General features: G+C 32.5%; 1 protein-coding gene across 2 annotated transcripts in view; it reads left to right on the plus strand.

Moving 5' to 3' along the window:
* Positions 1–27,293, plus strand: part of LOC118192158 (alkylglycerol monooxygenase-like) — a 93,264-nt gene extending 65,971 nt beyond the window's left edge. For both annotated transcript variants that reach the window (XM_035363056.2, XM_035363057.2), the window contains 8 exons: positions 97–200; positions 1,951–2,046; positions 2,123–2,192; positions 5,650–5,801; positions 10,046–10,180; positions 17,700–17,816; positions 22,596–22,678; positions 24,805–27,293. In XM_035363056.2, coding sequence (XP_035218947.1) covers positions 97–200; positions 1,951–2,046; positions 2,123–2,192; positions 5,650–5,801; positions 10,046–10,180; positions 17,700–17,816; positions 22,596–22,678; positions 24,805–25,012 — 965 coding nt within the window. In that variant the 3' untranslated portion in view covers positions 25,013–27,293. The remainder of the gene's footprint in view (positions 1–96; positions 201–1,950; positions 2,047–2,122; positions 2,193–5,649; positions 5,802–10,045; positions 10,181–17,699; positions 17,817–22,595; positions 22,679–24,804) is intronic.
* The last annotated feature ends 470 nt before the right edge of the window (positions 27,294–27,763 follow it).

Raw genomic sequence — 27,763 nt, forward strand, 5'->3', positions numbered from 1 at the left:
GCTTACAGTTCGTCATAAAATATTATGTTTTTTTTATCATACATGGAATTTTAATACCAAATACGTTTTAGAATGATAAGTTTTATTGACTTACAGAAATCAATATTCTGTGGGCTATTCATGAGACCCATCATACACCAGAAGATATGATGTTTACATCACCCATGAGGAATCATATATTTCTTTTGCCTATACACTGGGTAAGTACGAGAAGTATTTTATATTTTAAAATTTAATTTATTATTTATAATATAATTAAATTTTAAGTGGGCAATTTTTCCTTATAAATATCACATAAAAATCATAGCTTATTTTTCTTTATCTTAGCAACCAGAAAATAGCCAAACTGAAAATCCGAAAATTCGATAAGAATTATAAATTCGTTTAAGAAAATAGATACATTATCTCAACTAACCACTCTTTCAATTAAAACATAGAAAGGGAGAAAAAATTATAAAAAATTAGTAATGCCAAATATAAGTAGTAGTATACAACCTTTCTGAATGCACAAGTACGGATAATAAACCTCAAATAATTATGCTCAAAGGTTTTGCGAAAAGTGTGTAGGGTTTATATTTATTTTAACATTCATTTTAAGTTTAAACTATCTTTTCTGTCAAGCCTTACTTTCCCCTGGAACTGCCAATGCCAGAGTATGTAAATTTTAGTAGAACGCGCAAGGATTCAAATTATCAGCTGAAGTATTCTGAGTTAAATAGAAAGGAAACGAGTTCGAAGTGTGCTTTTCTTACTTCACGAGCGCGGAGGTAGTTAGTCAGAAATTGAAGAACCACGCCTTTCGGCCAGTGGGTTTGCCTCGGCAAATTGTTAATCTTTCAACGTGGTATTCAGAGTTTGCTGAATTATAAGCGGTATTGTAAAACGAGGTGAGGTTAGTTACGTTTAGAGAGCCTCGTAGTTAGTGACTTGTTAGTATCTCTTTTAATTTCTTATTTTTATTTTACCGCCGAGTCCGCGTAGTTTGTGAGCGTCAAGAGCACGCAATTGTAGTTTCTAAAGTTGAATAAAAAGGGACTTAAACCCTTCTCAAGACTCTGTCTAATTTCCAGTTTCAGCAGTCACCACTTTGTTGCGTGCAGGTTGGAGGCGCGCAACTGTACAAGTGTTCAAGTGCTTATGAGTTTGAAATATTGAGAAATGTGGCCCCGTCACCTTCGAAGTAATAGCAACACGAGCAGTTTGCACTCTGAACATTTTTTGATGCTGTAATATAAGACTTGATTTTATATCTGTCGTGATTGGCCATCATGTCGATTTTTAGAGCTAGTATTACATGAAAACATCAACCTCGCACATATCAGCGGATAACAAAAAACAGAAGGCTAAGAGGACGAGAAATAAGCTGGGGCATAAGAAAATTTTGCTCTGATATTTAAATAAAAAAAAAAGATTTCTTTGTTCAAAATGCGCCTTTGTGTATGGCACCGAAAGTCTAAAATGTGTTGTAACTCTTTTTCTATTAAAACACTAACTAAGCTGTGTCAAGCGATGCCACTTCAGATATTTTTCTAAGCAGTATATGCTAACAGTCACATATACACATTACAATTTCCCCCTTCATTCATAAGATATACGTCTTCTTTTATTGATTCACGAATAATGCTACCTCTGTTCAGAATTAAAAATTGATATTTTAGTCAAATTTTCTGCATTGGAGGCTGAATAGCCTAAAGCATTCAGCATCAGCTTCCTGTTGCCCATTGTCCCTTTTTCTTTGAAACCAACTTCAAACAAAAGTTAAATATCTCCGATTATTTATAAATTTCAGTAGCTTTTATATAATTAAGTCTTCCTTTGTTAGCAAGTGGTAGCGAAGATTAAATGATCTATTGTTTAAAAAATATTTAACCACTAAGTTATAATTATAAAGAAAAGAGTGAATATATTTAAGATAGTGCACATAAATGAAAAGATAATTTACATTTTCAGCTGACGTACCTGCCAATGGCATTTGCCATTCCACCGACAACCTACCTAGTACATTACCAGATAAGCATTATTTACCAGTATTGGCTACACACGGAGGCAAGTAATTTAAGTGCTTATATTATCATTCTTTTTATCAATTTGAAAATTTTTGATGCAAAAATTATGTTTACAGATCATCGGTAAATTGCCTGCTGTTGTTGAATTCGTTCTTTGCACACCCAGCCATCATCGGGCTCACCATGGTATGTATGGCTCGAAGAATTCAATATTCCATAGAAAACTTTTTCTGAGAAATTCGCTAATTCATTTTATCACTTCAATATCATCCATTTAATTAGTTTTAATCTTTTATAAGCTCATGGAAAAGGGATAATAAAATTAGCATAAAGTACAGTCCAAAGCTAGCTAATTGGTTAAGAAATTTAGGCTTTGAGAAAAGTTTCTCTTATGTGTTATAAATGTTTATTAATCCATTATTGCAAAGTCGATTAATTAAACTTATTCAGCCCCATTTTTCACTCCCTATTTCTTTTTATGGATTAAATTTCGAGACATTTCATTTTCGCGTTGTTTTAGTTTTTACGCTTATCTTCTTAATGATACGATTCCCCGAGTAAAAAACTGGCTGCATAGATGTTTTTATGGTCTTCCCAATGTAATTATAACTAGTTTCCCTTAGAAAATCCTCTAAAAAGGCATCATTGCTTCTAAGCCCTTATGTATTCTACATATCTAAACGAATAAACTTAATGGATTAAAAATAAATAAATAAATAAAATAAATAAAAACGATGCGCAAACAGAATAAAGTCATTTTTAATAAAAAAATATTGTATCTGATTATTAACCTCAAAACTCAGATTCTTTTCAATTGAGATTAATATGAATATGTCTAATATCTACATATATATAATTGCACGTTCAAGTTTATGCATTGTGATACCTTAGTTTTCCTCTGTTTCACACTCCTCAAAGTAAGTATTTAAAAAAAAATGGACAACGTAGTAAAAATATAAGTAAAGGTGTTTTGTTCCTTCTGGATTAACATTACTGGACTCATCAAGAATAAACGAGAGTGAATTCGTTTATATATTCTGAGACACATGTGAAGTTATCAGGTTCTGTGTTCCTCCTTACTTGCTTAGGGAACATTAACTGTCCTGACTCGGAACAGGGAGCTTACTAAAGCTATGTTCAATAAATTTGGGAAGTAGACAATACACACAGGAAGGGTATACGAAACTCTTTATTTTTCTCTCTTTACAATGATTTCCGGACTTCGGAATACAGAGACCAACCACTTGTGGTCTGAATGTAAGAATATAAAAATATTAACTAAACTCTAACTAAACTAACTTTGGATTAATCAAACAAGTACCTAACTCCAAGATTGGCCGTATATTAACAAAAAGCCGTATGTAGTACAGAGAACTGCTAACACTACGATACGTTTAAAATTATCAAGAGGATTAAACCTCTGGCCTTGAAGGCAACCAGCAACCGAGTAAAACTACTATGGCAAGCGGCCTGCTTCTAGTAACTCCTTCCTCTCTCTTGCTTGGCAAAAAGCCACAACTTAAGTACTTGGCGTTCGCAAGACAAATTTGCATGAATAAGTTAAAGCTTTTAATTCTGGCCGGAAGTAGAAAATAAGAAGTGATAGTAAAGATTTAAAATAAAATAAACGTTAGTAAAACTTAGGATCCTTACAAAGTAAAAAGAAGGCAGTAATTAAAATTAAAAGTTCTAGAGACTAAAATCAATGATAATATTTAGACCATATTTTTCGCAGGTAAATCATGCCAGTAATTGACTTTTGTCTTCCAAGGTGCTACCTAAAGGCGAAGCTGATATTACCTTTAATACTTTTATACATTACTACAAGATAATTATTATACCATAATAGATTTTTACTTTTAAATTGCATGTGACAGAGCCATGGCAAACATCAAGTAAGGCATTTGCCTCAGGAGAACAACAATGACCTGTTACTTTAGAAAAGGTACGTTAAAGCCGTTTATTAAACCACGAGACAGAAAAATGGCCATGACTGCTGAGAGAAAAAATCCTCTAATTAGCTAAAATCTCTTAATTTCCTTTGTGCAGTAAAGAGGGTACACATTACGAATGAAGGGTTACTACGATCTTGAAATGCTTATTTTAAAGAAACAGATTGCAGAAAGAGCATCAAATTACTAGAAAAGCTAGAAATGCATTTTCAAAAAAAATTGTGATTTTTAACTTTAGATTACGATTGTTAGCTTTGAAACAGATCTTGGAGCGTCGTTTTAAAACACCGTATCACCTTCATAATACTTCTTTATTCTTTATGCTATATATGACCGGCTGTCTCATTTTCATTAGTCCTTTTTTAGGGGGGGGGGAAGGAGGATTACGGTTTCCATTAATTTCTGGGAAGGCGTTAAGAAGAATTTTTCATTATGAATAATGCTAATGATTTAAGAGAAATATTATTGATACTAATTTGTTCGCAAAGGTTCTGCCATTTCACAGTATACATCGTTTTCTGGCATACAAATTCAATGGAACTAACATATTGAAGTTGATTTGTTATTGTTTGTCTCCCTTTAATCTCAGCTGCAGCTCTTTCATAATAAACATTCTTTGTCATTTTTTCAAAACTTTGTCATAATAAACATTCCAGAGAGCACTAGCAGAATATGTATGAAGCGGTGCTTGCTTAGAGTTTACATTAGCAAACCTAAAGAAGTGCTGAGACGAAGGCTTTGCCATCACAACATGCATTAGCTGAAATTCCTTTGCTACGTCATGGAAACTGGTTTAAGGATTTTGCCTAAATATTCTTTATCTATCTGTTCGATTTTATGCCAACTTGGTACAATAAACTACCAACACATCCGGTAGCATCCGATGCTTTATTTGGGTGAATCAGCTGCACCTTTATTATATAAGTGCAACTTTTTCTTAACACCCCCTAACATACAAAAGTCTTTTAGCATAAGATTTCAGGAGCGAAAAATGCCTTCTAAAAATTAAATGTGCTATGTTATGGGTTGTTCTCTATTTTTCTCATAAAATTTGACTTGCCACTGTTTTCATTTTAAAATTTCCTGTTGAACGAAGCGTGTGGTTTCATTTTTTGTCTTGTTGTAATCATATTTAATTTCCCTTAGAACTGTGCATTTTGTTTTAATTTTCTATACATGCTTTTTTTTCTATGCATGCTTTCATGGAGCAGGTTGTAACATGTCTAACTGGTTCGTTATTTGTTATGTTAGACTTTATAAATTATGAAGAAAAAACAATTAATCCCCATTAAATTAAGTAGCAACATTTTTGGATCAGCGCAAAAGACTCCCCGTCATCCGAAACTTATAGCCATTTAATCTGTAAATATTAGCATTAGGTTATGATTAGAATTCTGTAAATAAGTAACAGGACACACACAAAAAAGAAGCGTAAAATTCAATTACAGGCATCTTTCTTCTCATTGTCCATATCAGAAAAATTAATCAGAAATACGAAACCAATAAAAAACACAAAATCAATAAATGTATATTTTATTTCCCAAGAATCTTTTGGGCGTTAAACCATTTATTTCCTTAAGGCTTTGATACATTGTAATTTTTCTGGATCCGTTATCAATTGTAAGATTTTTTTAATCAATACATTGCGTTGCTTCTTAATATCAATTTCCTTTTTCATACCGGGCTCTCAGGACGTAACAGGCGTTACATCGACAAGAATTTTGGTGGGTTTCTCATAATTTGGGATCGCCTTTTTGGAACATTCGAAGAGGAAGATGAGCAGGAGAGACCACTGTATGGAGTTACAACTCAAATGCAGTCATTCAATCCCCTAGTTGTACAAGTAAGTCAAAAGGTTTTCTGGAAGAATATGTGGTAGCGTCACTTCTTAGCTCTTAGTAATCATAGTTCGGAATCACTACTAATTATAACCAGAATTTATTTGATACTTTATAAATAAGATTCACGTTTTAGCGTAAAATTATTTACCAATGCAACTAATATATTCGTTTTACAGTTAATATATGTTACTAGCCATTTGAAAGTAAATACGAACTTGGTGTGCAAAAAAAGGTGGGACTGCCAAACCAAATCGTCACAATGCAGAAATGATGAAACTCGAGATTACGTTTCAAAAATTAATGAATAAATATAAAACCATAAATTAAAAAAATATATATATAAATTTACAGGTATTCTAAGGAAAAATCTCAGATTCGGTTTTTAAATAGACATCGTATTCTGGAACGGCCAAAGAAATTATAAATTTTGAAATTCATTTATGTTGATGCAATTTATGGCATAGGGCAACAGCTGCTCTCATTTAAAAGAGCAAGGTGTAATATAATCTATTAATTGACCTCCATTACTGATGCAGGAAAACACATGTCTTAACGCCTACATGAATCCAGAGGTAGTACACTCTGTTCAGTGTGGAAAGAAATATCTTGTTCGCCATTCAAATGTATTCAATAGATAAAACCGTTTAATATAATTACGCATGAACAAGTCTCGAAAGTCCAAGAGAACTAACTATTTCATGGCTTTCATCAAAACAAGAATTTAAATCCGAAAAGAAGACCGCATTGTCCAAAACGAAGAGGACGTCAGTACATACACAAATTTACTGGTAGAAAGTGAAATTTAAACCTAAAATGTTCTGTAATTGTAGTAAAAGGGTTTTCGAATATCTTAGAGAAATATTCTTGTATCTCGAAGAGTCCCTGAGAGTAAAAATTTACTACCAGCTAGAACATTAATAATTGTCAGAATAGACACGCTTTCGATACTGACTTCTGAGAAAAGTAAATTTCGAGCAAAATGCAGTAAAACTTCTCTCTGAGAAAAGGAGACAATCGTATAATTTGCTGAGAAGGATCTTAAAATCTCATCTTGAAATACTAAGCAATTTCATTGGAAATGAGTGACAAGCAAAGGATTGGATTTTGTCAGTTATAAATATTGCCATGCTAATATTCTAAATTTATATTTTTACCTAGATACGCTTATTAAAAAAGGCTAAAAATGTCAAAATCAGTTTGAGCATTTATTGTTAAAAATATTAAATATATTTAGCTATAAATGCATACAATAGCATTACATATTCTAAAATATTTTGTAATATTATAAACAAAGCAACAGAATATTAGAAACGTTATAAAATTAAATTAAATATTAATCTTTTTAATTTTACTTTGTTTACAAAAAAAGGGGAGAAAATTAAAAAATTAAAAAAAAAAAAAAAACCTGTATATTCTATAAACAGTGTGGCCAGAAAGACACTTTACATCTGAAATAAATGCGTGTAGCAGTGTAAGATGGTAAGACATTTAAGATATGAATCTGCCATCCTGATTATTGATATGGTAATAGTGCTCCTCACTTGAATTTTAATGTGATTGCCCAGAGAAGAAAATAAAATCTGTGCATTATTTTCACCAGTTTATTGTCTAGCTTTTATATTCTTGGTGAAAAAAAGTGAAGTGGCAGATTCCAGCGACTTCATTTTGGAGAAGCGCAAAGCAAGGAGGTTAAAATAGAAAGAGGGAGAGTCCAACTCAAAAAGTAAATCCTCAGTAGCCATATTTGTTCAAACACTGTGACTCGTGTAAGGAGACTTTTCGTTGCAACTTTTTTTTTTTTTTTTTTTTTTAATTTTTGAAGTATGGGATGTTATATTGCATATGGATGTACGAATTTCCGTCGCAGCAGAATTTCCTGCCAAGGAGACTGCTCCAACCCGAGGAAAGATTCACTACATAACAATATTTACCATAATTGAATACGTGGAAAGACGTACTCTAAAATGTATATAAATATATTTCTGTTATTCAGCTTAATTCAAGGCAATTTCTTTAATAGAGATTCAGAAATATGAAACTGCTCATAAATATGCAATTAACTCGGATAATGAGCTATTTCAAAAACTCGGATAATGAGCTATTTCAAAAACTTGGATAATGAGCTATTTCAAATATGTGATTTTCTGTTTTAGTGTATTACAACCAGAAGCTGAACTATTAAGCATACTAAAATAAGTTTCTTTCCTATTCTTGAAACATTTTTATAAGGCATGAATCTTTAATAAATTGCGATAATAGAAATAGCTGTTTTAAAGAGTGAAAATTGGAAAGTACACCCAACAGCTAGCTAATAAGACTAAATAAATTCTTGAAATAGCCAGAAACATCAGTCTAAAGGCATGTTATATCAGTCTATGTTATACATATGCATTTAGATTTCGCACCATTTCTTGATAATTTCCTACACATATTATAAATATCATCTTTATTACTTTAAAACAAAAGTTTACCAATAGCGAAGGATTCCATTATAAATTTAATATATATTTATTAGAAAATGCATGCATAGAAATTCTAGAAAGAAGTATGTGTCATTGCCGTAAGGCAATGTTTGGAATTCACAAACATGCCACAGCTTTTTAGGTAGGTTTCATTTTTAGATTGTGGAAGAAATTGCGAACCTTGCTTCCTTCTGTTCTAACTTCCTTGGCGCAAAGTTACAAGTGTGTGGTTCATGAACGGAAGCACGACAGTGGAAATATGACACAGATAACGAATACGTTTCGTGAACAGTTCGGTAAAGACCCACCAAGTCGTCAGACTTTGATCAAGTGACAGAAGAAAGCTTTTTGCTGGGGAAGTGTTTTCGGACCCACTCCCGTTCTAGTCGTCCTTAACCAGAAAAGAAACGTGTGCTGTATTTAATGTTCCACTGATGAATTCACCCTGCAAGTACACCGAAAACCGTGCTGCAGAACTTGGAATTAAAAGAAGCACAATGCAACTCCATATGAAAAGGGACTTAGACCTGCAAGCATACCGGCCGATGGCCATGAATGAACTAACGGACGATGTCTTAAACCACCGGCAGGAAGCATGCAGCTGGAGGCCTTTCCTATCATTACTGTCGGAAGAGCATTCTTTTTTTCTGAGGAACATGCTATTTATCGAAGTTCGTGGGATAGGAACATCTTCATACAGACAAAAAAAAACTTACATTTTTACCAAGAAATTTGAAACAATCCTTCTCATGTTTTGGGGGGGATGACTGAAGAGCACATTTGTAGTCTGTACTTTTTTGAGAATTCTGTACTCAGGTTACTTATTTGGAGACGCTAAATGACTGGCTTCTTCCACAGCTTCAATATCTGGGCATCAATGATACGGTTGTTTACCGGCACAAATGGAGCTCCCGCCTACTTCGCAGTTGCTGTTCGCGAACGCTTGAATGAACTGTTCCCTGGCCGTTGGATAGGATGTGAAACCCCAAATTCACCAGCTCGTTATCCTTTCAAAGTTCGGACCTTACGACACCAAACAATGCCCTGTGGAGGAACATCAAATCGTAAATCAGGAAAAAGTGGTACTTGGACAATGATGCTGTGCTGGCAAGTGCGCTTGAAACCTTCCAGCGTTTGACACCTCAGCTGTTAATGCGGATAAGTAGGATTGCATTCAGGCGTATCAAGCTATGCAAGGATAATGATGGTGCAAATACAGAAATTTTGGATAAATAATTGCAAGTGTTATTAAAATTATAATGCAATAATTGCACGCGTAAAGAGACTTTCTAGCCATCCTGTACAGTATTCTTGGCGTAGTCTTGTCAAAATAAGAATTTTCATACATATGCAAGACCTGCGCAAGTAAAAGTTCATATAAAAATGAAAATTATTCGCCAGATATATGAAATATCTGAATTTTCCATTTATAGATAATTTTTTGATAACAGAAAAAGGCCTTAGACTTTCATATTAAAGTGAATTGTCCCATCTTCACACTTGAAGCAATTCCCTACTTATTTCATTTCGACATATCGCAATGTTATATCCAAGGAAAGACGATCAGTTCTCCGTCGCAGTAGAATTTTGTACCTTACCTCTAAACATATTAATTAAAAAAACTATGAAAGAATTCTTTTTTAAAAGAGAAAATGATTCCTTTAAGCTTTCCTTCTGTAATTATGTTTACTAGCTTTGTAGTATTCTGATTGATGAAATAAAGAAAACTAATACAGTGATATAGAATAACAAATAATCCTACAAATTAATTTAAACATTTACAGACTCGTCACTTCATAACAATATGGAAAAAGTTCTGGGAATATGAAGGTATCAGCAATAAGCTATCTGTATTATTCAAAGGTCCAGGTTGGTCGCCTGGAAAACCATGGTGTGGTGATATAAAAGATATACCTCAGGTAAGCTGCTGAAATTTTTTCATCAAAAATTTCGGATTTTATAATCAATATCATTAATTTATTAATATATCTTCTTGTGTATTACACTGAGATATAGCATAAATCTTTCGCAGTTTCCATTTTCACAACTATTGATCGTAGAATATACTTCAAATTAGAAAAATACTTTAAACAAGGTAAATTGTTATGTTTCGACATTTGTAAATTCCAAAAAGGAAAATTTTATAAAAATTAAGAAATCTGTCGTTTTAAACGGTCTTCTCGGTCTGTGTAGTTATATTCAATAAAAGTTTATACTCATTTTAAAGCATCAAACACAAAAAATGTGACTCCTATACAACAAAACTGACCCAGATATTTAAAGATTGAGACCATGTTTCCTGAAAATTCAGGGGTCGTACACAAATGCAATAGAGCTATGTTTAAATTTATTCCCGTGCAAAAATTAAATATCAGTTTAGAAAAAGGTTTTTGAGGTTAACAGATCAAATAACGAACAGACAATGGTGACCACTGTTAGTACTTTCATGGAATAGTACTTTTCATAGGTTTTTTAATGTTCTAGTACGTTTATCATTCGATTTAGTAGATTCTTTCTTTCCAGATAATAGCAATAAAAATAACATAACAGATTTAAAGATTTGAATCTATACCTTACTTCTGCAGTAGAAGATGGCATTTAACAAGCCAAGTATGTTTTAACTGCTCTTCAAACTACTTTAATTAAGGCACATTTTCTAGATGTTCACTCTACTAAAAGCAGTAAATCTTAAAATTAGATTACTACTTCTGATTGAATATCGCCTTCGGCTTTTAATTTGAAGATCATGAAATAAAATGAAAATGGTTGTAAAATATTTTATGACAACATCTTGCAGATAATGCATGATTGAAATATAAATCTCGTCGACAATGTTCCTTTTTTATATAAGGAAAAAATATGTTTAGGAGTTAGAGTAGAAAAATGAGTTTAGATAAGATTAGAACATTAAGTTCCAGAAAGACACATTAGATGTGAAATATCCAACCATCTATGTTGAGTTCTTGACCAAGTTTTATAGCGACTAAATTAAGCAATCCTGCATTAAAATGAACTGTAGTGCTGAACTTTATACTATATAAATCAGGTTTCTTCTGCACTAGAGTAAAAGGTTTCGAATTTTCCAAATCTTATTGAAGAAAATAGTTATGATGACCCTTCTTAGGACTGTAGAAGTTCTGAGAAAAGAAGGTCAAGAATTCCTTTGTAAAATACTATTTCCAATAGTGACAGCGAATAAAAATAAAATAAGAAATCAACTACATAATCTCTTGAAAAATAACTGGTTTTGATGACACCCCTGCAAAATTAAAATTTCTATAAGATATTTTCTTCTTCCTTTCAATCTCGGTGAGAGCACTGCACATTTTTCATATCTCCAGCATCCAAAATTCCTAATGACAGTAAAGTGGCGTCCGAACAAAAAGGTGGTGGATGTCACCACCAGGATTTAGCGATTGAGTCCACTCACCTCCAATTGCTCTTTAAAAGGGGGGAGTAAGTAAGTTTTCTCCCTTCTTCCAGCATGTCTTTATGTGGTGTAACGGTAGCGCACTCGAGAGGTCCAGATTTCGAGTCCTGGAAAGGGCATTGCACAGTTTTTAAGACTCTTGGTTTTAAAAAATTAACCCTAAGTAACATTCTTTAAGATAAATTTAACCTAAAATAACCTACCTTAAGACTCTACTGTGGCACTCGAACTAAAAAGCGACAAACATTAATTCGTCACCACCAGGATTTGGCGATTGGGTCTCCTAATCCCCAGTTGTCTTTTAAAAAGGGGTTCGGCCCGTATTCGAGTACCGACGAGGGTATTGCACATTTTTCACGTCTTCTACTTCAAAATAACCTAATGACTGAACACCTTCATCGACCACAGATTTACTACTTTTTAAATGTTAATTAGTATATTAGCTAAATATGCTAAAAACAATAAATAGCTATCCCGAATTTTAAAATGTATAAAATTAGCATATTAAAAAATCGAAATATGTAAACTGCACATGAAATTATTCAAATATCTGTCTGTAAAAATATATATAAATTAAATAACTTAGTTATAAATTACTACAGTGAGAGCTAATTTGGCCTTAATGTTGATTTCGTTTACTGTAATACGGTAGGAACATCAAGAAAAAAAATTAAACAAAAGCAAATGCATTGTAGACATTAGGTTTTTTTTTTTTTTTTTTTTGGAAGCAGGAGATATGAAAAATGAGCAACGCTCTCTCCGGGAATCGAACCAGGGACCACTGGAATACGCTCCCAGCGTGCAGACCACCACACTAGGAAGGCATTCCAAGAAGATATTAGAAATACCTTATTATTTGCCCCCCCTTTTAAAGGGCGACTGGGGTTTTTAGGGGACCCAATCGCCAAATCCCGGGTGTGGAGTATCATCATCCAACACCCTTTTAGTTCGGGCGCTACTGTAAGGGCATTAGGTATGTTTTTTTTTTTTTTTTTTTTTTTTGGAAGCAGGCAAGATGAAAAATGAGCAATCTCCTTCGCTGGGAATAGAACGACGGACCTCTGGAATACGCGCCCAGCGTGCAGAGCACCACACCACGAAGGCACGCCAAGAAGGCGGGAGAAATACCTTATAGTATAACGTTTTTTCTTCAGATCTAGTATTTTTTTTCGCATAAACTAGAACGAAGTATTTGTGCTAAGTGGACAACCTGATGTAGACTGTCTTAAAAAGATTTGATCAATACAAATTTTTTCAAAAGGATATTGTTCATAGAGTTTTATAGCATTCATGTTCCAGAAAGTAGTGGGAGACTTCAGTATTGACAAGTAATCAACCCGTAAATTTACTTTTATGAGATTCTGAGATTATGATCCTAAAACAATAAAATTGTATTTGAATATTATTCGGATAGTTTCAGCATTTGAATATTTATAAACAATTCTGTGAAAATGTTTCCGACATATTAAATGTAACAAAACTATAAATTAAAAAATACTACACTTTTATAACTGACAAAGAATAACATTAATAGGAAAAAAAGCAACCTAGAATTATTCGAATTAATTTTTTACCCCACTCTATAAGAAAAATTAATTCTGGTAGCGAGAAATCCGCAAAGTCCCAAACTTTGAAATGAAATATCTCGGTTAATTTTTATTGTAAGGGTATTAAACCTTTCGCATTTTATGTTTTAGAAACTTTTACTTAATATAATTAATTGCACTGACAGGATGCCTTATAAAAATTCAGATATCATATTATTATAAAATCGTTTTTTAAATTTAAAAGACACATTGAATTAGAACTACGTAAAACTTTCTGTCCCGATGGTGCATTTTATCGAAATTTATTTGTATTTAAAATCTTATCAAATCTATGCTTAATTTCATGCAAAACACATCTCAAGTTTAATTAACCCTCAGCCTTAGTTAAACTTTCGAATCTACTTTAAGTGTCTGAAAATAGCTTGATAATTTATTTTCAATCCATTTAATTAATTTCCTCCGAATGACCCTAAGCAATAGAAAAAAGTTTTTTGATGGCATATCTTCCAAAGTAACTTAAAATAATACAATTTCATAATCGACTGTATGCTTATTAGGAAACGGAAATATCTTAACTAAAAAATCTGATGTGTGCACCACATGACTTCCTTGTATTGGAATATTAAATTATACGCATTTTTTCTTGCATTTCATTTAAATTTATTGGATTGAATTAAATCTACTTCGCCGACAGCGCATAAACCACAATAGAATAAATGCATTCTTTAAAATTCACTCTAGTATTTGTTTACCATATCGACACTCTGGCGCTAGATTCACTTAACAATATTAATAATTATATAACAGTTAACTTATATAATAATTATATAACGGAAACTAAGTTAACTGTTATATAATCCAATAATTATATAACAGTTAACTTATATATTTCGTTCATATTATAACTCAGAATGCACAAAATTTATATCATTTAAAGAATAGAATTATCTAATCGTTGCCACATGTTCTATTCAAAAACTATAATAAAGCTAGAATGATGTATAAAAGAAATTAAGAAAACAAAACAAAAAAGAAACAGTTTTTCACAGACGATTGAGTATTTCTCATTTAATTAATTCAGTTCTCACTTCGCGAGAAGGCAAAAATACATAAAAACTCAAAATATCTATATTAAAAATTACGAAGTAAATCTTAAACACTTATTTCCTCAAAAAATTCCAGAAAGAATTAAGCATGATTTAATTGGCAATAATAAATGAAAGCGTTATCTTTGTTGTTGCGAAGCTAAGTTTCTCTAGATTGGCAACAAGTCCACTAGTCTCCTGTTTCAAATGTAAACATCAATGGCCGCCATTAAAAAAAGGCTTAGCGGCACTTAGACAACTTTAAAATTGCTGATAATTCTAAAAAATATTGCACACAGATTTACTAAAGGCATAAAAACCTTAAGCGGCAGATAAAAACAACATAATACAATCATTTTTAAAGCAAAAAAAATGTACAATTTACAAACATATAAGAGTAAAGAAACTGAGATCACAGAGCCGGGTAACAGAGTGGATATATATATATATATATAAATATATTTATATACGTTTGGTGCTGCCGATTGCAACCAAAATACGAGGGGCACATCTACATGTTATAGCAGTCCTATATACAAAATTTCAACGTTCTGGGGCTACTCGTTTTTGAGTTATGCGAGATACGTACGTACGCACGCACGTACGTACATACGTTCGTACAGACGCCACGAAAAATTCTCTTCAGAATTAATTTTAAAGCAGTTTGATATTTTTTTTTTTTTTTTGAAGGAAAAGAGTATTTTATTCTGTCCTTACGTACAGATGTCACGCAAAAACATCGTTAAATTGCATTTGATAGCGGTCAAAATGGATATTTTCGTTGAAATATGCTGCCTGAAACTTTTCGCGAGTACAATACTTCCTTTTTACTTCGTACAAGGAAGTAAAAAGTGTGCCCAAATGCAGATCACTAGGCTCAAACATAATGATTACAATTTAAATTTAAACTATAGTGTCATGATAAGGATGTGAAGTATCCATATTGGTAACTGAGGGTTTTGTCGATGTCAGATATGTTCAAAGAGGACTGAAGAATCACTCATGTTGTAGCACTAACTATAGAATTCTGCGCAGTAGAAACTGTTGAATAGCTCAGCTATTGAATAAAGACCTTTTGTTTTGCCTTTTTCGGAGATAAAATTATCTAGACTTATAAATGTGCATGTAAATAAATAGATAAAAAATAGAAAAAAACTGGATTTTAGATAATTAGTGACATTGATTACACAGTTAGTGAAACAAACAAACAAACGATACTTAGTGATATCGATTGTACTAACTTTAATAGAGTCAAAACTGTCACAAAGCACTTCCAATAATGAGCATTCTGTTTTGTAATTTCGTGGAAATGAGTTAAACCACCTATTAATTTACTGAAATGTCGAACAAAATACATATCTAAACCGCACCTTATTAAAGATAAGAACTGCAGTCATATTACATTGAAGACAGTCCTCATGATGATGGCTCCTCAGCTAGGGACATAATATCAAGTTTGAGCATCTGAAGTTTTCCAATAGTATATTATTCAGATCTGTTACGCCCTATAGTTTCTAAAATGTTCCATATACCTGTAACATCAGTGCAGACCATTTTATCTTGAAAATACTTCAAAATCGGAAAACACTCAAAAATACGTTAAAAACTATCTTCAGAGGGAATTTATTCTCTTGTTAATCAAAATATGGCAAAAATTATTTAAAAGAGAAAGTAAATATCTTATCAAGAAGTAATGTTAAATAATTTTTAGAAGTAAACGGAAATTCTAGAGAGGAAAGCAATATGAACTCTTCTGCTGTCGTGCGGAAAAAAAATAAATAAATAAATAAATAAATAAAATAACGTGTTAAAGAGATTAAATTTTTATTTTTGAAAAATCGTGAAATAAAGCATAATAAAAATAACATAGCGAATATTTATAATAAAAGAGACGTAAATAAAAACAATTGGAAATCACGGAATTCTACTGGGAAGAAATAAAAAAAGTTTCATTGAACAACAGGTTTAAATTGAAGTAACCATGCAAATTATAGGCTTTTGTTTCCTGCTGATCTTCACAGAAGTTATCAAGCTCGTGAATTCCAAAAAGATTTTATTCTTTTTTCAGTAATATTAGTTAGAAAAGGCTGTGATTATTCCATTATATTATTATAATGCTAAAACTGCAAGGCTTTTTATTTATGCACTTCGCTAAAAGTATTACTTCCACTATATTTATATTCCAGTATCTATCTAAATTCGATACTTTAGTTTCTCGCTTTCACTTTTACTACTTTCTCATTTTTATAAAGTTCTCTCTTTTTTTATTAAATGTCATCATTGTTATTATTGTAGATTAAATTCGAAAAAGTATTATGCTGAGTTTTATGACTATTTTGTGTAGTATTATACTGAGTTCTAGAATATTGACTACAGTTTTATGAGTGGTTTACGTTTTGAAAAGAAATAAAGAACTCTTAAGTTTATAAAGGATTTTCTCCCTCCTTTTCGCATGCCTAGGTGGTGTAATTGCAAGCACGTTCGGCGCGTATTAGGGAGGTCCGGAATTCGAATAGCGGCTGCGGCATTGCACATTTTCCACATTCTGGCACTGATATAACTTATTGACCCTACAAGTTTAAGATGGACGATTAGCATTTTTATCGCGGTTACAGAGTTTCTAAATTTGTAATTTTTATGGAAAATAGTCTTTTTTTATTAGCATATGCAAATCCAGTCATTAAGACTTATCGGGAAACTTGGGAATGGCTCGAAACCCTAGTATCATAGTAAAGCAAAATGCACGAAATTTCTCTCTAACCTCTTACAGCGCATTGGAAATATATAGTATCGTAAAGACAGTTAATGAGCCCAAACTTTATTTCTTAGCTCTTTTATAATAATAGGAAGAGTATTAAGGAAAAGAAGATGTATAAGTCGCAAGACGTCTTAACTGTATATTTCAAAACAAGAAAAGCGTCATTTATGCAGCATAAAAAAAGGGCAGCAAATAAATATTTTTGTACTTCTTAGAATATTTCATTTCTTGAAATGAAAAGTTTGTGACTGCTAAAACTGACTGAAAACAGCATCCATCTTGTTTACGCAGATTATTATACACATAGCAGTTTCTGTTAAATTACTTTTCGTAGCTCATTTGTTACATATTCACTAACTTTTTTTATGAAAGTACTTTAGTTGATCGATACTAATATTTATATATTATAATAATCTTACAGAGCTTTTTATTATTTATTTTAGTATGATGTCTGAAAATTATTGAACAGAAAATTATTGTACTGCACCTTTTGTTTTTGCATTCTCTTTATATGACCTGCATAGTTTTACAATATTATTTGTTAATCATTGGTATTATGTTCTTGTATCAAATATTCATTTAACATCGGAAATTAATTTCTTTATTTCATTTCTTTAGCCTGCTCCTCATTTTGAAAAATATGATCCTCAGATGCCTTTGTGGTGCAAATACTATACATTCATTCATTTCAGTCTGCTTGTACATGCTTACCTGATGTTTGTTTTGAACGTGGGAGTAAGTATAGAAAAATGACACTATTTTACATTTTTGACAAAGTATTTATATCATTGTATGTTAAAAAAATGCAAAACATGAAAGTGAAAGGAAGTTTCTCAAAAAATATTAAAAACTGATGATGATGAAGGTATTTAAATTTTATCTGTTGGCAAAAATATTGCCCCTTTGCCATGCAGTGGATGAATAAAGAGATTTTTATAAATTTAAGCAGAAAATATGATAATCTTCCAATAATTACGTTATTTAAAATAATCCTGTTTAAAAATTCACGTTATTTAAAATAATCCTGTTTCAGTGTAAGCCTTTGAATTTCGATACTTACAGTATGGTCCATACTTACAGTACGACCATACTTACAGTATGGTCGTACTGTATAAATGTGAAGAAGTAATGTTTGAATCACTAACATGCGTACACTCGATCAAAAACACGTGCAAATGTACGGTGTTTCAAAATTAAAGCAGAATTTAAATTTTGCACAACTATTTCCCCGTTGGGTTGGAACTGCTCTCTGACGCACGTATTGTAGCAATCTACACTCATGTCTATAAATTAAGGATAATTCGGAGTCACGCGGAAATCGAACTCTAAAATAAATATATCACCTGTAAAATCACTACACACATCTTCAAGAATCATATGCAAATTTCAGGAAGTAACCAGATGACTCCGACGGTACGTCACAATGACGAGAGTGTAAGAGAGTGATAAATAAGGAATACAGGCAAAGAAGTAAAATTGTTCGCAGGCGCTTTATAAGCATTTCAGTGCAATAACCGAATAGTTATGACACAAAGGATGCATTTGGATGATTTTTTACGTGGTAAAATTATCGGCTGTCTGGAATGTGGGCGTACCTAACTGGAAGTATCAGACGAACTTGGAACTGCCCAGAGTGTCATCTCCAGGCTTTGACAACGATTCCAAGATGATGATAATGTGACTAGACGTTACAGCACAAGTCGCCCCAGAGTTACAACGCCGAATGAGTACCGGTATTTGGCAGTTACTGCCAAAAGAAACAGGCGGAGCACAGCCTCAGACCTGTCTCGTCAGCTCTCTTCAGCCATTGGTACGACAATTTCCAGGCAGACCGTGTAGAGACGCTTAGGGCAGATTGGTCTATATGCTCGTAGACCTGTCAGATGCGTTCCACTTACTGCAACTCACTATCGCCTGCGGTTAGCCTGGAGTAGAGAGCATGCATTGTGAACACCGCAACAGTGGGCTTGTGTGATGTTTTCCGACGAGTCCAGGTTTAGCTTGCAGTCTGATTCTCGCCGGACTTTCATATGGAGAGCTCCAGGTACCCGTTACCACCAAGAAAACATCATTGAACGACACCGTTACGGTGGTGCAGGAGTGCTCGTTTGGGGTGGAATTATTTTGGGTTCCAGACCTGACCTGCATGTTCAAATTGTAAGCATGACAAGCCAAATCTATCGGGACGTCATTCTGGAACAACATGTACGTTTGTTTCGGGGCGCCATGGGCGCACAGTTTGTGTTTATGGATGACAACGCCCGTCCTCACCGTGCAAACATCGTAAGCGAATGCCTTCAATCGGAGGCTATCATCCGTATGGACTGGCCAGCATTCTCACCTGACTTGAATCCAGTAGAGCACGTATGGGACATACTTGGCCGACGAGTTGCAGCCCGTCAAACTCCTCCTATATGTTTACCTGAACTTTGGAGAGCATTGCGTTTTGAGTGGTGTAATATCCCCCAAGATCAGATCGATAATTTAATACTCAGCATGCCTAGGCGTTGTACGGATTGTATTGCATCGTCTGGGAGACATACAATGTATTAACAATCATACCAACCATGTAATATTGGTTTTTTGTAAATAGTTTTTTTTATGTAATTTGCTCCAGGGAGAAAAAATCGCTTATTTTTTTAATAATATCAAACACCTTTGTTTACCTTTTGTTTAATAAATAAGCTTTACGAATAAGTCAAATTTGTTTTGCTTCTAACTCTTCCTTTGCCTGATTTTGCATTATCCTTAATTTATGGACATGAGTGTATTTTAGTTAGTAGTGATATAGCCACGATGGCTAAATACACAATGTAGGAGTGCGTAACTATCATAAAAGCGTATTATATTACCAACGCAGATAGTGTTGTGCTGAAACTACTGCACAAGTGTTGTGCAATAGTTTCAGTTCTCAAAAACAACGCAGAGAGTGTTGTGCGCAAATTACGTGGCAACATGGTAAGCGACTGTAAAACGCGTGACTAGAGAATATGCCTGGAACTAAATTTAACTTTCAGGCAAATCCTCAGATAGATAGATATGTAAGCGACTTATTGCTATGTCTAAGACGAAATAGAATAGGAGCGTGTAAAAAACTCTTTTATTTAAGAAGTTGAACAGAATGAACACCTTTTGCTTACAAATCAGCATTTATGGCAAGAACTCAAAAGTAGAATTTCTTTGTTTTTTGTGTTCTTGATTGTATTTCTTATTCATAATGGAGAGTGACTTTAAGAAGACTTTAGAAAAGACACTTAAATCCTCAATCACAAGTTTAAAGAGCAAAATCTTAGGTGAAATAAATCATTTGGATTTTGTTATCTCAAATGTTAGAAGAAATAGATTTAATTCTATGATAGAAGAAATAAATGATATTTTCGTTAAAATAATTGGGTTGTGTAGTAAAGATGAAGAAATTGTCACGCACTGCGCGGAGAAAGAGTAACTGAAATGTGTGATGAAATGTTAGCTAATTTAAATACAGCAATTTCAAGATGTAAAGAAAGCAGAGTTGATTCTGTAGTAGAAACACAAACAGTGCTGATGAAAGCATCTGATTCCATTGAAATTAAATTTCCTGTTTTTGTCCTTACCTACATTTTTTGATGCTATTGATTGACGGTTAACATTTTCCGATTTATTTCACTCAGCTGTAGGAAAAAATGAAAGATTGTCCGAGGCTCAGAAGTTACAGTACTTAAAACGGATTTTAAAAGGAGATGCTCAAAACATAGTAAAGTCGCTTTCTATTACTGGCAGTAATTTCAAAATTGCTTGGGATCTTCTTGCAAGAAGATATTTGCATAAACGTCAGATACTGTCTTAGTAGATAAAAATTTCTTAAATTTGCCCTCTCTAACTTGTGAATCTCATGCTTAGATTCTGAAAATACGAGTAGTTGACTCAAGTAAAGAATATTTGAGATATGTAGAGTCCTTGGAATTGAATATTGAAAGCGCAGCGGATCATATTCTGATGTTTATTTTGCAGTTTAAATTAGATCCAGTTACAAGAAGCTGGTGGGAGCTGTCAATTACAGATGATAAAATTCCTTCCCTGAGTGAATTATTGCAATTTCTTTCAAAACACGTTAGATGCTATATCGTTAATTACTAACAATCCAGGTTCAAAAAATACTTTTTCTAAGCGGGTTTACATTTGTCACTTCGGGTTTTCAATCACAGTGTTTTTACTGCCATGGAAGTCATGTATTGACTAAATGTGATGCATTTCTCAAGCTCTCTGTCCAAAACAGAGTTTTGGAAAATCTAAAAATATTTGCTTCAGTTCTTTAACACAATTTCACATTAAATCAACCTGCGGGAGTTCTTATAGATGTCACAAATGTAAGAAAGCTCATCACACGACGACATCACAGAAGTCGCATTTTGACGACACCACTGAAACATCGATTCTTCAACAAGGCAATACAGTTAATTCAAACGTTCTTTCGGTGGACGCTAAAGTGCTTGCACCTTCCAATTCTAAAACTACAACTAGTGACTTTAACGCAAATTGTCAAATTATTTCAAATTCCATTACTTCTCTTGTTGCTCGGATTTGAACTCTGATACCTAGGTGCTACTATGCTACTATACTAGTGTATGTAAAGGATTCCGCTGGTAAAATTTCTACTTGTAGTGCTCTTTTGGATCCAGGAAGTTAGGCCTCTTTAATAACAAGCGATTGCCTAGAAAAATTTTGTCAAAAATGAAAATAAATGTAATAATTTCATGTTTGGGTGCATCAAACACCAGTACAAATAGTGTTTCTCACATTAGGTTTACTCCTCATATAGTGGGTCAGCTTCCGCACGTTAATTTAGATCCTTCTTGTTCCGAACAGTTCACTGATCTTACCTTAGCGGGTCCAACCTTTTAGAAAGGAAGCATTGATATTTTTCTTGATGTGGATAAAGTTCTTCCACTACTTAAAAGGTCAGATATTTGCATTGCGAGACGGGAAGTTCTTTGCCGCTTCGTCTCAATTAGGATGGCTAACTGCAGGTAGAGCTCCCTTGCGTGAGAAAAATTCAACTGTTCAGGTTAATAACATTCAATCAGTCCGTATGATAAATTGCTAAATAAATTTTGTAATCCAGAGTTCATTAAAAAATTACAATAAAATTTTTTGATAGTGCAACACTACACTAGACTCCTATCGTCATGGAAATTCGTAATTTTTCTTGCTTTCATAAAAGAACAGAGAATATTAATTTTTTATCCATGTATGCCATAAATTACAAAATACGTAAGAGCAGCTTTGAAAATGAAAATCTTAGACACTGTAAAGAAGCATAACATTTTTATTCTACTTGAAATTTTTTGACGATTTCTTTAATATTATAAGCATATATACACTTGAAAAATGAGTCAAAATAGTTATGATGCGTACGTTCTGTTTATTAATAAAACTCTGTTACGAGTATATTTTATTGTAATTGTAATTGAGTATATTTTATTGTAAAGGATTTAATTAAACAATTTGAGTACTATATATATATTTCAATTTTAGCTTCTCTCCAAGATTACCACAACAGCAGTAGCCTCACTAATCTCTTATTCCTGCATATCATTGGGCTTTTTACTCGACAACAGGTAGAATATATTTCTAATTATGTTTATTAAATTTAAATATGTAAAGTGACAATATAATATAAAGTCTGCAGTTTATTTTCCAGATGCAATGACTGCGTATTCACATCTCATTAAATCTGTATACCTCCAATTCCAATCGATGGAAAAACTGATGTCTGCCTGTCTTAATGTTTTTATCTCACGCTTACAGAAGCGAACGTCTTACATAATTTAACTTCTAAATTTATAGTTGTACAACATAGATAAAAACCAGCTTTACTACTTAATTTTGTTCTCTATTTTGACACTCTGTAAAATACATAAAATGTTCTTCCTTCTTTAGAAAATGCGCTTTATTACTACTTTAAGCGTAGAAATTTTTATAAACACATAATCTTTGATTTTACTTTGGACTATTTTTAATTGAGTACTATATATATATTTCAATTTCAAAATTTGGAATTACATGATTTTTAATTTCCACCTATTTAACATTATAATTTTAGTTTACATTTTTCCTTTTCACGCAGAAAATAATATATAGTAATGCAGAAGAGAAAAATGTAAGCGACACCATAAGTTATTTGTAAGACATTTTTAAATAGACATTTTTACGACAAAATTAAAATATTTCATAAATGTGATATTTTAACTTTGACACCGATAACAAGGCAGAAATCTACATGGATCAGTTAGCATTTGGGCAAGAAACCCTATTATCAGAACTATTTTTTATAACTGAGCTACGCAATATTAAATTTAATATAAAATTAAAAACTTTTGTTTTACACTTAATTATGTTAGCCTCCGACGGAAGCACTGAAATTTAGATCATCAACTAGAACTGGAACACATAAATCCTGTGTTGCCCAATATTGCTGGTAAAAAAAAATTCCATTTTTAATTTTCTGCAGGCAAAATTATCCAAAAAATATCTTTCGTCGAAGAATTATATTTTCTTAGATGATCTAGATTTATAGACCTTTTTTTCATAAAAATCTTTTAATTCTAGTTAATAATCAAAATTTCAATCCTTATCTCTACCCTCGCCTTTTAAGAAAGTTATTTCACAGTTGTTTTTATTTTTTAACAAAAAATGATGCCAGTGAGTTTCTTCTTAACGGAACTTTCTCAAATTTTCTCATTTATTGTTATAGTGTGAGCACAGCCTTCTCCATCGGCATTTTCAGTTTTGCAGCTGAAGAAGAAGGTTCTATATTTAAACCTTTGAAATTAGTTATGTAAGTTTTGAAATCACACTGATTCTTATTATCTTAGTATGTCCAATCAAGTTTCATTGCTCGAACCTACAAAGAACTTTACTCTTCCTTATTATGCTTGTAGTATAGAACTACCTTTCTTGCTAAATAATCAATGATGCAGATTGGATATAGTTATCAGATAACTGTATATTAAATATATATATATACAAGTATATATTACAGTTATTATTAAAATTATATATATATAATTCTAATAATAACAAACTTTTTAAGTGCGCTGTTATTTTCATACTTTAGCAGATGCAAATAAAACACTGCTAAAATTCTTCCTAATTCTCGGGACTGTCTTTTATATATAACTTTGAATGTTATCTTTCTTATTTATAACAGGCTTGCATGACACGATTCTAAGTCCAAAAAGTCTCGAGCTCCACTCTGAACGGGGTACATAAGAGATAAAAATGAAGTCCGTTAGCCATTTATTTACTCTTGTTGTCTAAAATTTCATCGACGTTTCTGGTAGCATTGTTTGTACAATTTTTGAACTGAAGAATAGGGGCTAAAATTTAGTATTTGCCTATTGATATACTCCTAATTCTCTCTATTGTCTATTTACATGCAAAATTACATCAACTGGTGTTCGTGTATTGCAGTGCAGGAACACCTACTGTATTCTAGGTTAGGTTAGGTTATTTAATTACAGCAAAGCTTCGAGGACTATCTGCCTAAGGGAGGGATGCCTTCGGGGAGGACTTTCTAAGGGAAACTGGCTCGTATATACGTTACACATGGGGAAAACCACGAACCTGCTGTATTCTAAATCACATAACACAGAACGTTTCAAATTTTATACATTAATTGTGTCAGATACCTGTATGCTTTTGTATAAGGTACTAATATTTTTTTTTATTCTTTCTCTCACAGCCACTATGGACCAGCAGCTGAATGCTTCAGATGCATTACCTATTTCGTAGTGGATATGATAATTTCAACAGAGATACAGCGGTTTGGTATTGCACCTCATCTTACGATGCTCCTGAACAGAGCTATATTTGCATCTTCTATCATAGTGTGGATCAGTTTTTTCATATTTTACAGTTTACAAAAATCTTCCAAGGAAAAGTTCCAATAAACTTCAGTTTATTATGATTTATGCTATTAAGAATGGTATTATAATTTCTTCGTTATATGCAAAAAGCTGTCTTTAGTAGACTATCTTTTACATCGAATGTGATCTGCATTTTGTTATTCTCCCTCCAATGCCAGTATTACTGTTGCAAATGACGGAAACTTTTAACGACATGTATATTTGAGTAGTATTTGAGTTGTAGAACGTTGTAAGAAGTGCATTATTAAAAAATAAGCTTTTGCGTGCAAAATAATCAAGAAGCATGAGAAACAAGTACCAAAGCCTGCTCTGAATTTTAAAACTTAGCCAAAATTAGTCATAATTAATTATAAACTTAGACATTCCTTATTATCAGAGCAAAATATTTTAATTGCATAACATTTTTGTTTATGCCTGATAGAAGTATATAAAAATAATTCCAACCCAAACAGCATTAAACACATTAAAATTAAAGCTTCTATCATAGAATTCGTTTTCGTCATAATTCACGAAATGACTGACAAAATAATCATAGGAGCGCTGGAGACATTTCAAGTGTTCATATTCAAGTCCTCAAAAGTATGATGACTATGCATATAAGGGGGGGTTAGTTTAGTTAAATTTAAAAGCATATAATTCCATTGTTTGTTATATAAAATAAACTACTTCATAGTGCTGGATTCACACATATACACAGGGGGATATACATTTGCATAACTACATTTTAAAAAGATGTTTCAACATTCAAAGTCTTCAGCTGCTGTGCTTTCTGACAATACCTAAAATAATCAGTTTCAAACTATCTAAGCTGTGGAAGATCAGACCTTACTCGAAGGAACTTGCGTTCTTTGAAAGTTCTGTAAGAGACTTTAATTAAGTTATGCAAACAAGGAAGCTGAGGAAAAATCTTACATTTCTTAACAAAACTCCACAGCTGGAAATTAAAAGAGATAATATAGGAAAAAAAGAATAACTCTTCTATCGAACGACCATACCCAATGCAATGTCTTAAATTTAGATAACTCTGGATTCATATAAATTGCAACTAATGTCAAATATAAACTGCACTGGCTTAAATAACTCTGAGTGTCTATGTATGATCAGAAATCACTCCATTTTAATTGGAAAATGGTGTCTGGGATACTCTAGAGCTGTGGATTACAAATAGTGCCAACATGCCTGGATCTGCACGTTTGCTTTTAAAGACATTTCCTAATGATTGTAATTTTTAATCCATTGATGGATGGTCCTTCATATAGGCACTGTCTCTTGAATTACATTCTGAATTTTGTTCTTTCATTTCAAATCCTGATTGCAATAAATCCCATTGCTCAAACTGCCTTTTCTTGGGATGTTCTTTGTTTCTTGATATTTGATATGTTCCATAAGAATTTAGGATTATCTATCAATTTGTAGAATTCCTCACTCTTTTTGTCTAAGATGAACGTCGAGGAACCTAGTGAACTGGTTATCGACTTATCGCTGAGTTCAAACAACTAAAATGTAGACTCGAGAAGGATTAAAATACCCTTTATTTCACTCAAAATAATAATAACAGTCGGCCCCTTCTCGGACTTACAGAAGCCTCTACTTGGGCTTTAACTCAGAAATAACTTATAACTAACTAAAGCAGACTTAGTTAAAGCTAAATACAAGCATCTAACGTAGTTGGCCCTTAATTTAAACTAGCCGGCGAAAATTAAAAGGCAAGTAATAATACGACTGAGCGTAAGCCGTATTATTACTTGCCTTTTGATAATTTGCCTTCCCTTAAATACTTCCTCTGACTCATTTACATTTAACATGATTCTAAAAACTCATTCTGGTAGGGAATTGTAATCGAAAACAAGAATCGATAGGAAAGGTCTTCCAAATTAAAAATAACTGCTATAAAATTAAAATATAAAATAAATAAAATTAAAATGTTATAATATAAAATTACATAATCAAATATCTTATAATTTGATTATGTAAATTTACTATGAATGCTTTTACGCTCTGTGTTTGGAGACTATGTAAACAATTATGTTTTATATTTGAACTACAATTTGTTTTCCTGCATCGCAAAGTTTTACATTTATTCTTGAAGCACTGAGCATTTCGAAATAATAATAATGATGCCGCATACATGAAACATTGCATATCGAGATATATATTGCAAACCATGCCAAAGTAGCTTCTTTTATTTCATGTCTTACATGTACTGTTTTTTACTAGGTGCTTATATGTGAATGCATGTGTAAATTTTGATATTACCATTGTAAACGTAACATATATGTGAAATAAAAATTTTATCTTTCCTTGATTTCTGCTTATTAATCGCAATAACATTTGTGCATATTCTTTACAAATAGCTACATCTGAAGTTTGAAAGTGATTATGTATACATAAATATATATATAAAATTTAAAAGATGGTTTGAGAGTAGAAGATATAGAATACTGAGTAGATACAGAAAATGACACAACAAAGAAGAAAAGTTTTCAGACGTGGCCGTTGATTAAAACACATAATTTCATTTTCGTATTAGAGCAGGCACTTGATTCGTATAAACAGATTCACATAGCATAATTTATGGGTGCGAGATACACCCTGCAGTTTTATACAACTAGCATCTCCTTAAACAAAGGACGAAGGAGCAGGAAAGAGGTATATCTAAAAAAAAACGAAGTCGAAAAAAGCGCCGCTCAATATTGGCAACAGTATTTACAAATGTGATTTCTTTACTTAAATTCCGGAATTGAGATAGGATACAAGCTGTCGCAATGCAGGAGG

The sequence above is a fragment of the Stegodyphus dumicola genome, chromosome 4, assembly GCF_044657685.1.
Source record: "Stegodyphus dumicola isolate Sdum_Otavi_A_Nest chromosome 4, ASM4465768v1".
In the NCBI taxonomy this organism is placed as follows: Eukaryota; Metazoa; Arthropoda; class Arachnida; order Araneae; family Eresidae; genus Stegodyphus; species Stegodyphus dumicola.